At 40.6% G+C, this 17,513-nt stretch overlaps 1 protein-coding gene across 2 annotated transcripts in view; it reads left to right on the top strand.

Annotated features, from left to right (window-relative positions):
- Positions 1-17,513, top strand: part of LOC121280339 (contactin-4-like) — a 1,234,817-nt gene that overhangs the window by 613,502 nt on the left and 603,802 nt on the right. For both annotated transcript variants that reach the window (XM_041192228.1, XM_041192226.1), the window contains exon 10: positions 16,098-16,225. In XM_041192228.1, the coding sequence (XP_041048162.1) occupies positions 16,098-16,225 (128 nt within the window). The remainder of the gene's footprint in view (positions 1-16,097; positions 16,226-17,513) is intronic.

Raw genomic sequence — 17,513 nt, 5'->3', positions numbered from 1 at the left:
CTGGCTCTCATCCTTTACAAAGCATCCCTCTTCAGCGGAGCTGAAAACTATTTTAACTCATCATGTACTGATCCCGCAAACAATGAAGTACCTTGAAACATTGAAACACATTGACTATGTGAATGCACATACGCAAAATCTGTACTTAGGTTATTCTCTAAGGCTTCCTCCACTGCCGGACCAGACTGTAGTTCTTGTATATCTGAATCTAAAAAGAGACAAGGGTAAAGTTTTTGTAAGGGGAGAAGGGAAATTGAGAAGTGCATGCTACATCATCTGCAACTTGAAAATCAGAAGACGTTATGCGTTGAAGGAAAGTAAGCTGTGAGAAGAAGGATTAAGTATGAGGATACAGCCATCATTGATGGTTTCACCTCTGCCACTAGCCACAGCCCCAGCAATGGCCATTCCGATAATGGCCAGTTCTGTCTCTTCCATGGAGGTTAGGACATGCCAACATGCCTCTCCTGTGCTGTCTGTGTTTGTGTGCCACCTTTTCCACAAGAGAGAGGAAAGTGTATCAGTGAGTGTTGCACGATATGTTTAATGATGTGACTTTCATGGTGAAAAGCAGATATTTTACTGTGAGATGTGGTGTGAAATTTGCATAAGTGTTAAGTTTGTGAATGTGGGGTGACGCATATGAATGTCAGATATGACCCCTGACTATAGAGACTGTTGGTAAATGGTTGACCCAGGTGTGGTGCATTGAACAGTGGCTGAGTCTAATGGTGCATATGTTAGAATATGGCATTTGAAATATATTCATTGACCTTGGCTGCTCATGTGAGATCATTAAACTCCTTTCAATTGCAAGTTCTGCATCCAAATCCCACAGGGCTTAACTCATGGTCTTCAGCTCCTGCTGCCTTCTCATCATCTGTCTGGATGGCCTCCTGCTCCCCCACCAATGGATGGAAGATGTGTGTCCTCCTTTCCACGTCCTCCATCAAGAGTTCCAGTGCAGTGTTGGAAAACTGTGGTGCATGCTTCCTCTCTTGGTCAATTACTCTTCTTTGTTGCACAGCACTATTCTGAATTCTGTCAGTACCTTCAGCAGCCAAAATGCATCTTCCTTTAAGAAGTACAGGCCAGCTTTAAGCAATGCTAGAAAATAACCATGTTGGGCCCCCTGCTGAAGCACTCAGCTAGCATTGTCTGTACGCATTACATTGAATGAATACAGGGTAATTATGCATTACGATCCTTGTGCCTGTTTTTGGGAGTTACCCAATTTAGTCTCTGAGTCCAGCAATTGGACTTGAAATCTTGTCCTAGCATGAAGGAAATCAATCTCATAGAGAATTGTAACCTATAACAATGAACATAGGTATCATTATTTGCAATTTCCTTATTTCACCCACCACCCATCCCTCTTTCCTCCCGGTTGTGGATGCATAATGAAGTAGAATTTCAACCAATAACAGCTTTCTTTGAAAGCCAGTTTGAAATTGGAAGCCAGAAGATACTCCAAACTCTGCCAAGATTTTCCAGCACTGATTCTTGAATTTGGAAAACCACATTTGCCTCAGATTGCTCTTAGATTTTAAATAACCTTTAGTTTATTTTCTCAAACTAACTTTGTTTATGGTAACTACTTGTAGAATGGCTGTAGTGAAGCAAAGATTACATTGGAATGTGAATATGCTAGCTTGCCTTTCTGAGGACTAAGGTATTGATATTTGTGATCAAAGGACATTATGATTTGTATAAGCTATAAATTATAGAACAATGTTTATCCAAGTTATTTGTAGTTACACCCAATTCTACTTAAGTAAGAACCCCAAGGTAAATGCAGATTGCTTTTGTTGAAAGGGTAAGTTTTTCAACACAAATAAATGATCACATTCATGGGCTTATAAATTGGGAAAACCTTTTTAGAACCAATTTCCTGCTTAGATGTATAACTTATTATTAATATAAATTATTTAAGTCAGGCTACAAATTCCATGAGGAAACACTAGCTATGGTGCTAATCACCCACAGATAAAAGTCAAGCATGTAGATTTTACTTTTGTGTGACCAACCAGGGGAATGTGCCAGCTGGCCAGCCACACCTGTTCCATTGGTGGAGGTGTCTCCTTATTTGAATCTGACTGCTGAGCCCAAGATAATTCACTGATTAAGGGCTAGGGGAACGTTGGCTGGCTGAGACACCTGTGGTAGCTGCAGTTAGATCCTGGGAAGGTTTGCAGAGGTGACTATGGGCTGACAGGAGCATTTTTGTGCAGTCAGTAGGACAACTCCAGCTCCAAGAATGTACAAGCATAAAAAAAACTTTGTGACATTTCCTGAGCAGCCAGCCATTAATGGACAGTTGTCTAAACTGTTCAAAGCCAGTAAACATGGCTTGAGCATCTACGGTACATGTTATGCCCATGTGACCCTTAAAATTGCAACCTGAGTCCTAAGTATATCATTAGGAGGCCTACCATCTATTTCAGATGGATGGTCTGGTTGTCTACTGTTGGGCCACTTTTAAAATGTCGGCAACCAGACCGTCAACGCTAACAGAATGATAACCCAACTGACCCCATTTTTAGACTCTTTAACGCTGGTTTTGTGAGTTATGATTGATCCCAAGACTCTGACACTGAGAGACTAAGGGCGGAATTTTCTGTGCCGGCTGGCATCAGTTGTGTTCGGCAGCGTGAGCAGAGAATATGGTGAGGAGGCCAAAAATTGGTTTCACGACATCGTGAAACCAGTTTGCAGTCGTCTGCTCTGCCTGTCAATGGTGGGCCACGGTTCCCACCGTCCGATGTCAGGAACCTCACTGCAATATCATTATAAGCCCAGCTTGTGGAATCATCACCCCACACTGGATCCTCCCAGCAGTTGGCGTGCAATCACGGCGACATGTTTCACAACAGTATATGTAAGGCATTCACTTGGCAGGCTGCACTTTGAGGGGAACTTGGAGGTGAGTGCACAGTAAGGTTGCGCAGTGCTCGCCAATGTCACCTGTTGGATTTCAAGGTTGAAGCGACTTGGGGGGAGTGGGGAGGGCAAGGGCTGCAGTGCAGTTGAGGTGAGTTGGGGGGCCAAGGGCTGCACTGTGCTTGATGGTAGTGCACAAGCACGTGCAAGGTGTGGGGGAGGGAAGGGGCCACGCATTCAGGAAACCTTGAATAAAATGACCATTCCTCCGCAGCTGAGACAGTTCAGACGCAGTGACGTTGACATGCTTATTTGCCCACCCAAGCAACACAGAGGCATCAAAGTGTTCCTGAACTTTTCACCTCTCAGGCACAGACTGCAAACTAATGAGCATTTTAATGGACTGCAGGACAGTTGGACAACTGGGCGAGTTGTACAATCTCCATTATGCCTGAGTTGAACCTGTATGACACAGTATTAAACAACCTTTTTGCTACTGCAGTGTTGTTTTGTTGAAGTTGCATTACAATTGATCTCTTGGCTTTGTTAACCCTAAACTGTAGTTTCCCTCCAACAGTTGAACCTACATGTTTGACCACCTTTTTACTCTCACTTTCATTCCACTGCTACTGTGTTCCTAATGCGTCGATTCTTCTTAGTAAAATGCATTTATTTAAATTTGATTCAGGCACTTCTTATGCCAGACACAATGGGCCACATTTTGATCTGATGAATTATTTTAATGACAAACTACATGTTTGTAAATGGGAGTTCATAAGCAGTACAAATTGCTAATGATTTACTAGCCCATTTTGTTTTTTCCCTCTGCTTTGATCATTGCTCCTATTCAAAAATGTGTTCTGAGAAATAGCAGCTTTTCCCTCATAAAAGCTTGATTAAAGATCAGTCCTAAGAACTCGTGCAGAATTTTGCAGAAGGGATATGAATGAAAATTAGCACTGAAGACCAAAGCAAGCTTGAACATTGTCTATGGAATGGTGGGATTTCAAAGTATCACCTCCATGCTGCTGGAAGTGACTCATGCAGAGGAGTCTTCTAGCATACAGCATCCATTTATCAGCCATCTCTATGCAGCACAAACAGCATTGGAAGGTAGTTTGGAGGCAGACTTCAGACACGTGCAACTCTCAGAACAAACAACCCTAGGCAGTGACTCTAACACAACATAATTAGATGCCAGCATAATAAGGTTCAGGCTGCAAAGCGAAACTGGAATCGAGCTACACAACTGATCTACAGTGATTTGTAAAGACAGTTAGCCATCTGTATTGTACCACCTCTGGTAGTGAAGGTCACTAAAGGAGGGACAGGAATATTCAACCCCTCAAGCCTATTCCACCATTCAGTTAGAATATGGCTGATCTGTGCTCCAATTCAATTCACCCACTTTTGCTCTATATCAATTGATACCGTTACCTGACAGTAGGGTTGCCAACTCTGACTGCTCATATTCTGGCGAATGTCAGCAGAAATTATGTCACTCAAAGACTTCTGAGTGAAATTGGGATTATTTTAAAGCAAGAATTTTGAAAAAAAGATTAGAAGGATTTAGCAGATCATTGCAGGCATGAGATTTTTTCATCGTCTCCTGTCTGCCGCTCCTCCTCGGGATCATCAGCTGCAGCTCGGTAGCAGTGGGGCGGCGAATGGCTCCTGGCCCTGGAAGCAGAGCGGGAATCACTCTTGGCTGCTGCCCAGGAAGGTTTGAGCTGGCACCGTTGACATCCGGTATTATGGATCCGACTTCCTCCCCACTCCTCGGCAACCCGTCAGTTGGCGCTGCTGGGACTGGGACGGGGGTGGGGGCATTGGAGCCGCTGTTTCCCTCCCATCATCTCCATTCCCGTGTGGGGCTTTGGCCATTTTGATCCATGCCGGTCAAGATCCTAGTGGAAACCATCATAGTCAATGTGCCTGGTGGTGAAATGGGCAATTACAGGTCTGTTGTCAGTAACTTCTCCGTCATTCAATCTATCTATGTACATACGTAGATAGGCAGGTACAAACCACCTTCCACTCACTGTCCCTCTCCCTCACAGCTGCACTCAGCCAAGTTCACTCAATGGTTACACATGGCCCTGATCGGACCCTATCCTAGAAGTTCAGGAACACTGCACAGACTTCGCTCTACGCTTGTCCATCACTGTCAACAGATACTGAAGTTAATCAGACTTAAACATTTTATCGTCTGTTAAAAGGTAAAATCCATTCCTTTTCGAAGGGCTGTTATTTTCTTTTCAATGCAAGAGTATTCTTACCTGAAAATGCACAGTTACATCAAGTGTGACCCAGCAGACTGATGCTTAAAGCAGGGCATCATCTTTCAGTGAAATTCAGATCAGCACCAATTCCACCACAGCCTGCCAAAAGTCCCAGCCAACTGGGGTCATTCCTCCTGGCTCTTTTTTCCCAGTTTAGGATTTAAATTTCATTGGGTAGCGCTATGTCAGATCCAGCTGTAGCTTAGAAATACTGGGCTGAACTCTCCGGTCGGCAAGTGGGGGCGGGGCCTGCTCGCCAATGCGTAAAATGAGGCGTGGTGACATCGAGCGGGCGCCCCAACATCACCGCACATCATTTAGATTTTCAGTTCGGCGGGCGTGCAGCTGAAGGCCTATTAAGGCTATTTAAAACCTAATTAACTCAATTAAACGAGCTGCCTGTCCAACCTTAAGATTGGCAGGCAGTGAAGAGCCCAGGCGGCCTTTGCATTTTTTATGAAACCTCATTCACGGGCAGGATGAGGTTTCATGAAGTGTTTTAAAATCTAATAAAAATGTTTACATTAATTCTTTGACATGTCCCAGCTCATGTGACAGTGTCACATGAGGGGACATGTTTTAAAAAATGTTTTCTACTTTATTAAAATTTACACATGTCAAACTAATTTCCCTGAGGCACATCCGCGTCTCAGGGAGATTTCTGCGCTCTTCCGCGTGCATGCGTGAAAGAGCGCAGGAAACGACTCAAGCAACCCCCCCCGCCCACACAGGGAGCACTCAGTGCTTCCAGGTGAGCATCACGATGGGCAGGCCTTAATTGGCCCACCCACATAAAATGACGGCGCGGCCCCGATTGGGGGGCGTCCGCCCTCGCATAACCCCCCCACCCCGACTGGGGAAAAACTTTTCCCACTGATTTGCTTAAAACAGGATTTTAAAATCTCCCGGAATGCTTTCTTTGGCCACTAAAAGGTTAATGCTGACTCCCAGCCAACCTGGGAGGGTTGGCAACTTTACCTGACTGAAGTCTTGGAAATTTTAATTGACCCAGAAACCACAGACCTTTGGGGAAATACGCTCCAGATTTCTACTAAGCTTTTGAGTGAAAAGGATGCTTCTTGATTTCACTCCTAAATGACTTAGCTCTAATTTCTCCTAAGGTATTGGGTATACAATTGACAAAATAGGAACTTACTCATATATTTTGCTTTTAATGTGGAAAATGCACCAAGACTAAATGGAAAAATGTCATTCCACCTACCCTTGCCCCTAGAGAAAACCCTAGAGACATTTTTTTTTGATAAACACCTGCAGCTTTTGGGTCATTCACACTTTCCCGCTCTGTATGAGTTGAAATAGTTCAACTCTTTCTTGGACTCGAACTCAAGTTCTGTCGAAGGGTCATGAGGACTCGAAATGTCAACTCTTTTCTTCTCCACCGAAGCTGCCAGACCTGCTGAGTTTTTCCAGGTAATTCTGTTTTTGTTTTGGATTTCCAGCATCCGCAGTTTTTTTTGTTTTTTTTTGTTTTTTTTAGCAGTTAATTAATATTGTTTTTGTTGATACTCATAGACACCAAGAACTTAAAAAAAAGAAATCTGAGCTTGCAGTTTGATAGCTGAAAGGATGACACAACATTATTTCACATGTTAAGAATTTTACTGTAACAAACAAACTAAAAACATTATTAACTAAACACTAGTTTTGTATGCAACTTATACTTTAAACTACAGAACAGAACTCTCCCGTTTTACTTTTAACCCAACCAAAAATCCCTGTTCATGGCTACAGTTTACTCTGTCCCTTAAGTAGTCATCGGCTTTCTTGGATGCAGCCCAAAGCAATTCTCAGCTCTCAACTTTTAACCCCAGAACTGTCTTTCATGGTGAAGGCTTTTCCTGACAATTCTCCCCCTAGCAGAAGATAGGCAAATCTCCCTGCCTCATTTCAATTGCTCACAAATTTGGTCTTTTCAATCCGAGTGTGAGCTCCTATCCACATTCCTGCATAGTGAAGCAGAGAGACCTTCGGCCTCTAGCTGCTCCCTCTCTCCCAGGTCCTGGCAGACGAACTTTGTCCAAGAGTTTCAGGGATATCTTAGAAACCCTTCCCCTCTCAAAGCCCAGATCCATAGCAAGGTGAATCATCTGGACCTGCTAACCAGGTAGAAATGCTAAATAGCAATCCTTGAGACCCTAAACAGAATTTTTACAGACCTGTTTTGGCGGGGGCTGGCCTATGGTCGTAAAATGCAGCGAGCCGTTAAAAAGTGCATTGATTTCGGTGGGACTGTAAAATCACGCCAGCGTAAAATTCCACCCCATAACTCTCTCTTATCTTGGAAGTAAATGGGTAGCTTAAAGCATAACAGTTTGCAACATGACATTCTCAACACCTCCCTGGGGCTTTGAAGACTAGCAGTCTCACCACTGTGAACACAGATGCTGTTGTTATTGTCTCCTAGTGTGAACACATTACATGTTCTTTTGAGCAAAACAACCCCCAGCCTCCCTTTAATCTTTAACAGCCATGTCACTGAAGCCTGTGGTTAGGCAGACCTCAGAACAGGCCATATGACCCCCTTCATTTTACCATAAATTGAAGACACAGTCCCAAAACATAATGATCTTATAAAACCTCAAATTTCTAACACTTCTAATTTATTTGTTACATAAAAGTCTCAAAACTTGAAATCTTGTTATTTGATCCTCTGGACAGTCACTGGGCATTCAAATATCATTTGAAAAATGATCAGTCTCTACGGGAATCATAACAATACCTTCCCTTTGGATTGTTAATTGTCGGACGTTGAAAACAGCCATGAATCTGTTTTAGAGTTTGGATTCTGATGCATCCATGACAATACTGTTTTTCCTCCCAAATAAATAAATAATTCTGACCTAAAATCTATTGATGACTTCACTTAAATTGATCATCACTCATTCCTCTATGGCTGGAATTTTACAGCCCCTCCCTCTGGTAGGATCTTCTGTTCCCGTCGAAGTCAACAGAGTTTTGAATGGCTTGCCACATTTTACGGCCCCTTTGTGTTTTAGTATTCTGTATGAGCTTCTCTTTAAATATAAGAACAGCATGAGTTAATATAGTGTGATTTGACTTATGGAAGTTCCTGCTTTTAGTATTTTTTCATTACAATCACGGCATGTGGCATGTAATTAGTATGAGGTGGCTATTTTCACTTGTACTGCCTTCCTTGTTGCATCTTGTTAACATTTCTCTGTGTCATTGCAGCATGTATTTTTTGCATGGATCCTTAACAATTACAATTTTTCTTTCTGCACCAAAAAGACTATTTTTCTGTGATATGGTTTGTTGTCAAGCCCTTAATAAAATAAGTTTCATAATTTTGTCATAAGATGTGTGCTTTCAACATGTATTCTGTTTACACACCTTGTTAGCTGCTCAAGGAGCATTAGCAATTATGATTACAGACACAATGTGATTCACTGATTTTATGTTGTCACGATGCTAACTGAAACGCATTGCTTAAAGTTTTCTGTTTGGAAATTGTGCCAATTGAAAATTGAAACTTATAAGTAATTAGAATTACTGACATTTTCTCTGAAAAGAAGTGAAAAATAAAACCTCAGTCAGCTGCAGTTGAATGACCCTCCCTCCCTGCAGCCAAAGACTTATTCTTTGCTCTATGCTATCCTGGTAAAAGTACATCTGGAACTTAGCACGCAGAGAGTGACCATTATAATTGCAATCCAGTGCAACAAAACTGAATGTTTTTATCATTTTGACCATGCAAACATAGAACCTGGATTAACATTTGGTTGTGCCTGACACCAATTATAAGTATAGCTGCTGAGCTAATTTCAGATTGTGTGGATTTGTTTCCTGCTTTTGGATGTAGGTTCATATATGAGGGGGTGTATTTGCAGCTTCACTAAGTTCAGTGGCCTATATTCATGTAAGCTTTTACAGCACTCATGTTTTGTTCTGTTGTGTTAACTGTATTTGCAAACATGCACAATGCTGCTGTAATTATTATTACAAAAAGAAAAATTACCACTCAAGTCATTTTCTTGAAGTATGATAGTTTGTTTTGGGAAACTTGCCTGAGGTTGGTGCTGTTACTGTGGTACTGGCACCCATTTTGAGATCAAGACTTGCTTTCCTCTTCTAGTTTGTTTATTTTGACTGAACTTAATAAGACTCCTTTAGTAACTATGCCGTTTGGGTGTTATTGTGGAGAATTTGAATAACCATTGCTTAGTCTGCAATATCAGGAGAATACCATTATATTCATTAAGCACAAATATCAATATTCTGCAAAAGCAACTTTTCTCTTTTGAACTTAATCAGTCGTTATTGTTAGGTCGTCAATCTCTCGCTTGAGAATATACCGTATAAAAATGAGTGAACAGCATTAATGGAAAAGTTTTCAGCAAATACATTACTGACTGGAATGCTTTGATACAAAAATTATCTTTTATCATTTCCTTGCTTGGCGCTGTGCTAGTAGCACCAGTTTTCTTAAATGCATTTCATGGGAAGGCAGCTGCAAAACAAAATTAAAACTGACAGGACTCACTAAAAATGACTGCCTGGAAGCCTCGTTTTGAGTAGGTCCCAGCAATTTTTTAAGAGCCCAGTTCCATAGTATACTTTTCTATCACTCGCAAAATTAAATCCCATTAAAAGAATTGCAACCAATTGCATTCTTCAGTGCGAGAAAGCCTTTGGATGTAATGATATTCCCATTTTTCCTTCACCAGGGCTAGTACTTGAGCACCTGTATTACATTCTCCCTGGTTTTATTCTTCATTGATTTGAAAATTGCCTGTGTTATAACTTTGCTATTTAAAGCTACCAAGAGCCATGAGCAACCCATTTGAATTGTCTATTTCAACGAGTCACTCCATGACAATTTACCACTCTCCCTCTTTATTTTTGCTTGCAAGTGTCACTGCTCCACCTACCCATATCACAGGTTTGCCTCACTCACAAAATCCTTGAATTGGCCTTCTGCTCCATTGCCACAGCTAAATTCTAGCTTTTGGGCTTTCCCTCCTAATAATCTACTGCTTGATGTGGAAAAGGGAGGGAAATAATGAATGAATTAGCAAAACAGAAAAATAAGAAAATAACGTTGTGAAATGGATACAGAAAGCAAAAAAGAATGAGGGATACTAATTCTGTGGAAGCTATTCAAAAAACAAAAAGGAACCAAAAAAGTGCATAAAGTGCTAACACTGCATTTTTTCAATGAGCAATGCCACTGGAGATATTAAAAATATTAAGCTACATATGAATAGAAATGAAAAACGTAGTGTAACTTTGGTATTGGAGAAAAGCTCAAAAGAATATTAAAGCATGTCCTGTGTGTTCGTACAAAGGGTGCCCACAAGAGAAATAAAGTCCAATTAAATGAATGTTGAACAAGTGAATAACCTACTTAAATGAATAAAATCTCCCTGCACAGCTCCCTTTCTTATAACCACACACATTCTCTTGACTATTTAAATGAATTTGAAGGATACTTAAGTAAATCAAATGGATAATTTTAATTGGGTAGTACACGAGCACCTGTATTACATCCTCCCTGGTTTTCTTCTCCATTGATTTGAAAATTGCCTGTGTTATAACTTTGCCATTTAAAGCTACAGAGAGCCATGAGCAGCCCATTTGAAATGATTGTGATTAAATAAACTGCAGCATGGTCATTAGCATTAATTAGCTATGACTTGTACACAAATAAATAGGTAATACGCATGGTATAAAAGCCTTTTTTCTCTCAGTAACACTATTTTAAGACTCCTTTATCTAATTAACCAGCTGTGGGAGAATCTGCAACAGCTACCCCTCATACTCCACATTCATACTGTTATTTTACGTTGTTATTCGGTGGCCCAGCAAGAATGTTGATTTGGAGAAGACAGAGATGGAGGGTTGAATTTCCACCAGAGTTAAACTGCTTGATTGCTCTAAATTCAGATTCATGAGAACTAGCATAAACAGCAATTAGTCTGTTTTTCGGGAGTTTCTGCTTTTCTGCCAAAGTTAGGAAAACTTCCAATCAAAGCTTATCCCTATGGGTCTCCATTGAAGCAGCCTACACAGGAGAGGGGAGGCAAATAATGATGTCAATATTACAAAAGATTTTCATTTTGGAATCAGATTTAGGGGAATTAGAAATTAAATCTGAGCCAGTTCAGTGCATCAGCATACTTTTTTTATGTGTTGTTGGTTTCTGTCACAACACAAAACATATTAATACATTGATCTGGCTCACGTGTTTAAAAGGGCACAAGAAGAAGATTTGGTTCAGAGCTCCTGCAAATTCTACAGTCACAGGGGTCCTGATTTGTGATGACACTCAATTAACACCATCAAAAATAGATTAACTGGTCATTTATCTCATTTGCTGTTTGATGGACCTTGCTATTCACAAATGGTTTCTGCATTTGTCAACAATACATCAGTGACTACACTTTAAAAGGAATTCATTCATTGAGAAGTGCATTGAGATCTACTGAGGATATGATAAGCCACTTTATAAATACACTTCCTTTTCAATCTTGCTGATTTACTGAATAAATCTAGCTCAAAGTGCTGCAATAAAAAAATTTAAGAAGGCTAAATATTTTAAGCTAAAATAGAAAATGCTGGAAATATACAGCAAATCTCTCAACAGCTCTGAAGAGCAAAGATAGGTTATCACTTCAGATAAAGGTCCTTCATCCCAAGTTGGACCCTTTGTGCAACCCAGCTTCTACTGATTGGGCTCACACACCCTCACTGAGACATTTGGGTTCATCACTCCTCACAAACAGACAGAGAAACTTTCTACTTTCCCAACAGGAAACACTTCAGAAACCTGTGCCTGAATCTTCAGCTCGGCAAGCGGGGGCTGGGCCTGCTCGCCGAAGTGTAAAATGACGAGCACTGACGTCGGGCGGCCGTCCTGACGCCATCTCGCGTCATTTAGATTTTCAGTTCTGCAGGCACACAGCTGACTGCTGAACTGTCAAAGGCCTATTAAGGCCATTTAAATATTAATTAAACAAATAAACTGAGCTGTCCATTCAACCTTAAGGTTGGTGGGCAGGCGAGGAGCCCAGGCGACCTTCGCATTTTTAATGGAACCTCATCCACAGGAGGGATGAGGTTTCATGAAGTGTTTATAACTTAATTTTTTTTACTAAAATTCATAAACATGTCCCAGCTCATGTGGCACTGTCACATGAGGGGACATGTCTCAATATTTTTAAAATTATTTTATTCAATTTTTCATGATGAAATTAATCTCCCTGAGGAAATTAATCTATGCCTCAGGGAGATTTCTGCATGTGCGCAAAAGAACACAGACCCTGACTCAGGGAACCGTCCTCCCACCCCCCACCCCCCACCACCACCACCATCGCCCCCCCCTCGCACCCCCCACACCCCCTGCACAGGGAACGCTCAGCACTTCCAGGCACATGTCACGCTGGGTGGGAAAATTGGACCCCCACATAAAATGGCAGCACAGACCCGATTGGGTCAACACCCGCCCCCCACACAACACCCCTAACGGGGGAATAATTCTCCCCCTGGAAAATCTATAGCACAGAAGGGGGCCCTTCAGTCCATTGTGCCTGTGCCAACTGAAAAACAGCTATCCTGCCTGATCCCACTTATTCTTGGTCCATAGTCCTGTAGGCACTTCAAGTCCAAATCCCAGTACTTTTTAAATATAATGAGGGTTTCTGCCTCTACCACCCTTCCTGTCCGTAAAGTCCAGACCCCCATTAATCTCTGGCTAAAAAGAAATCTCCTTAACACCCCTGTAATCCTTCTGTCAATTACTTTAAATCTATGTCCCCTGGTTATAAACCTCACTGCTACTAGAAATAAGTCCTCCCTATCCATGCTGTTCTGGCCCCCTCATTTTTACACACCTCAGTTAAATCTTTCCACAGTGCCCTCTGTTCTGAAGAAACCACCTCAGGGTTCCAAATCTTTCCTCATAGCTAAAATTCTCCATTCCTGGGAATTTTTTTTGTAAATCTCCTCTCTACCCCCTCTAGTCTGATCACATCCTCCCTGTAATGCGGTGACCAGGACTGCATACAGTACTCTACCTGAGTTTTGCATTCTTGTCTTGCTACTATTTGGAACGACAGAAATTTCAGCTGAGGGGAAGGAAAAGAGGAAATCAAACTGAACAACGCAGAAAATGTTCCAATTGATAGAAAGATTGAAACATGGTTGTGGGAGTAAACAGGAGAGTTCAGCCATAGCAGGATGCGGTAGCTCCGGGGGCAGCTACATAGTTGATCTCAATCCTAGAGACAAAGAAATTCATAACTATTTGTACCGATTATTGGAGGTGAGACAGGATGGGAGACAAGTGACTGTGCAGGTGTTTTAGTGAAGGAGAAAATTCATTGTCCATTTTCAGTCTACCTTAATGTGACTTCATCGCATTTTTAATTACCCTCTGAAGTGGCCTAGTAATCACTCAGACGTATCAAGCCGCTGCAGCAGATTGAGATAAAAGCCCACCACCCCCTTATCAGGGCAATTAAACATAGGTAATAAATGATGACCCTACCAATGATGCCCACATTCCAAGAATGCACTTTGTAAAACAGAACTATTTTGCAAGAACATTTCGGAATTTTGTTTGGCCTGGAAAGGCTAGAACAACCATGCAGCCCTTCTGTATTTGGCTACCACAGTGCATAATGGCAACAAATGTTGCTACAGAACAGGTCATGCAGAAGGTTCACATGCTTTTGAGCTGGCCCCCTCAGAGTAAGTCAAAGTAAAAGTGGCTCTGGGGAGCTCTAACATTGTCTGCTTTCTTTTGGAAGCATAGATCTTTGGTGCTGAAGAAACAAAGTAAAAGCTTTGGCAAGACAGTCCTAGGTGGCTTCAACTGTAACCATAGCTCAGACCCGGATCAGAAACACAAGAGAGATATTATGTGTGGAAGATGTTCTACTCTGCTGATTTCAGCTGAGATGCATGTCACAGGTTCTCTACTGTGAGTAAAATGAAGAAACTGACAGGAGCAAAGGGCAAAGTTGCCTTTGAACCCACTTATTGCCAGTTGTGTCACTTTAAGCAAAGGAACAACATTTTTAACAGTACACACTGGGAAAAGAAGGTTGCTTATTGCCTGCAGCTATCAGCTGGCTATGTTCCATTGGGCTCCTGATCCTAGAACAAGTCGTTCAACTGATATCTACAACAACGTTGAAACTGGGATGTCAATAAGGTCGGTCTCTTGTGGAGCACTGAAATGCAAGTTAGATTCCATCATAGGCACTAAAAGACAAAGAACAGAGTGACCCATGAAACTTTGAGTAAATCTGATATAAAAGCATGCCTTCAATGGTAAGAAGCAGTAGGTACCAGTATTGCCACTTTCATAAAAACCTATGCATTCAGCTGTCTGTGTGATTCAGGAAGAGAACATCAGTTGAGATAAATTAATACATTTTCTTGGTTAGTCTTGCATAGTTTGCTACATCCATGCTATGATACAAGATTTCCTGGGGAAAATAATTGAATTAACATGAGTTTTGAAAAGATGGAGAGTGAAGTTCCACAAAGTTAATTTTTAAAGGAGACAAAGGCAGATTTGCTAACTAGACTCGTCTGCCAATAAAAAGTGGAACTGTTTGTGGACTTGGATTTTGTCCCAGCTGTGAAAGCTGCCATTGCCAAATAGCCAACCAGCAAACAATGTCTTGATTCACACACAGACAATGGTTACTTGGTTGAGGCATCAAACTTCTGCCTGTGCCAATTGTATCTGGCAGAATGGGCAGCTTCAGGAAAGCAGAGCAAGAAATTGGAAGGAGTAAAATGTAATCTCCTGAAGCTGTTATCAGCAAGGTTGACCATCCAAAAATATAACAATGAAGAAATATCATAAAAAGTCAGAAATAATATTCCAACCTCATATAGATCAAGGGAAAAGCCATGTTTATATGTGGCATTTCCAATGATAAGCTGGAGAAGACTCAAAGAAAATTGATATGGTTGAATGTAAAATTTACAACTCCAAATTATGAGTGAAGATTCAGAGTTAACAAGATAGCAAAGAAGCAAATGACTATCAAGAGAGAATGTTGGCCTCATCTTTAAAATGTTGAAATCCACAGAAAATATTGATACAGAGTGTTTCCCTTGAACTGCACTCCTCGAACTTGAGATAGGTCCAGAATTAACAAGCCTGATGTCAGACTGGAACTAAGAAGACAATGTTTCCCCACAGTGTGGTAGATATATGGACCTAATTTCCAACAAAATCACTTCATGCCTGTAAAAAAAAAGCTAATGAACATTTTGCTAGGAATTGGATTGCAGGTTATAAGTACAAGGAAAGATATAGGTGATGCGATTCCCATGACATCTTTTGAGGCCATTTTCCTTTATAGAATGCAAATGATCTGAGCTGAATAACATTTTTTTTGATGGCCCTTGATGGCTGGAGAGAAAATTCAAACTGCTTTATGGTCTTGAAAGCTTTCTTTATGGTAGTTTGCTTCTTTCCCTAAGGAGAATTAATGGTTTGTAGAGTCTATGAAAAGATTGATCAGGGGTGGGGAAGAGGTTTGCCGTACGGAATCTTTCTCCGTAGTCTCATACAGTTACATGTTGTAACTCAGTGCACTCACATTTCCTGCAGATCTGGTCATTTACTATATATACAGGAAAGATTTGGTACAAATTTAAGACACTTCAGAGTTGTTTCAGCACATCGGATGTCAGATCCATATGAATCTCTGCTTTGACTTTGAAATAAAGTAAAGGGCAGGAATAATGAGCCAATACAAATGGAACTGGCTAAAAAATGAGATGACAGAATTAAACTTGAATTTGAGTAACAATTGGCTAATACACCAATAACACTCACTATCATTGTGCTCTGCATGTGAGAGAAAAAGACAATTCAGTTATCTACTATAAGTGACTGGAAAATTATTGACTTTTTTTGTTCTTTTTTAGAAGAATAACTCTGGAGGATGGCAGTCTCAGAATAGCTAATGTAACAAAGAGGGATGGTGGACGCTACACTTGTATTGCCCAGAACCATTTTGGGTCAGCCAACAGCACAGGAACATTGATGGTGAAAGGTATTGATTAAATGACATGATTTATATGTATACATAGAGCTGTAATGTGCTGTAAGGCCATTGGTTATTAATTAAAGAAGTAATGATTCAAGTAAGCTACTAAACAATGACAAATATTACACATTGGGTATTGTCTAACAGTGGCAAGTACTTTACCGTTTGTTTACTAGCTTCAAAAGATGTTGATGACTGCATATAATGTTTTCATGACTGGAGTGACTGCATGGGTTACCTGGTTTTTTAAAAAGGATATATGGCACCCATTTCATAAACACAGTTTCCACTTAAAAAAGTTTGAAGGAGTAAAAGAAGATTTGATATTTTAAGAAGGTGCTCTGTTGACATTGCCTTTAATAACTTGAAACACTGACAAGTTACCATTTATACCATGACCTAGCGGCAATAATATGATGCAAATTAAATGATGCAATATGATCACAAGTGATGTAATCAAGTCTGTCTGATGATCTATATTTATTACTTTTACCTCAGTAAGTACAAAGTTGTAAACAATTTACAAAATAAAACATTGTTTGACATTTTTGTTGCAATCATTATGACAGCATTAAAGCTGAAAATTGAGAATTCTATTCCAGGAACTGAGTCTGGCAAATAAGCTGGCATTGTCCCTTTATTTGAAGTCTCAGCTTCAACAATCTTGATATACAAGTTGAATAATTGCCTTCAATATTCCCATTCCATTTAGGCAAATAGGGTGATGAAATGCAATCTTGCTTTTGCACACAATCTTCACAAATGAATATTGTCGACAATCAGGATAAACAGAAAGCTGTCTATTCAAACAAGTGTGCCCATAGGGAATTATGATTTGATTTCCGTTTCCCACTGATGAATAGAAGATGAAATGTATCTGCACAAAGAGAAAGTTTGTTGACAAACAAGAAACAATTGGTTGGGGTTAATGGGTGATGCTCACATTGAGAAAAGTTTAAAAGGATTAATTCCTGGTTGAGCGCTGCAGACTTCACTTTTGTTTTTAATTTTATGTAGCTAATTGGGATTTAGAAATATGGATATCAAAATTTGCTGATGAGACAAAGTAAGGGTCTTGCCACATGCCTACGGGAGGACATAGACAGGTCAGCGGAAGGTGGAAATTGTAATTCAGTATAAAGAGCTGTAAGTTAATGATTTTAGATGAAATAAACAACAAATTGGAAAAAATATGGCGAGTATAGATGAACAGGAAAACCTGTGAGTTATTTAAGTCATTTCCTGAAAATGTGGCGTATTTGGATAAACTATTAAGGTCCCATGGCATTTTATT

The sequence above is a fragment of the Carcharodon carcharias genome, chromosome 7, assembly GCF_017639515.1.
Source record: "Carcharodon carcharias isolate sCarCar2 chromosome 7, sCarCar2.pri, whole genome shotgun sequence".
Lineage (NCBI taxonomy): Eukaryota > Metazoa > Chordata > Chondrichthyes > Lamniformes > Lamnidae > Carcharodon > Carcharodon carcharias.
This window is presented reverse-complemented; position numbering and strand designations above follow the sequence as displayed.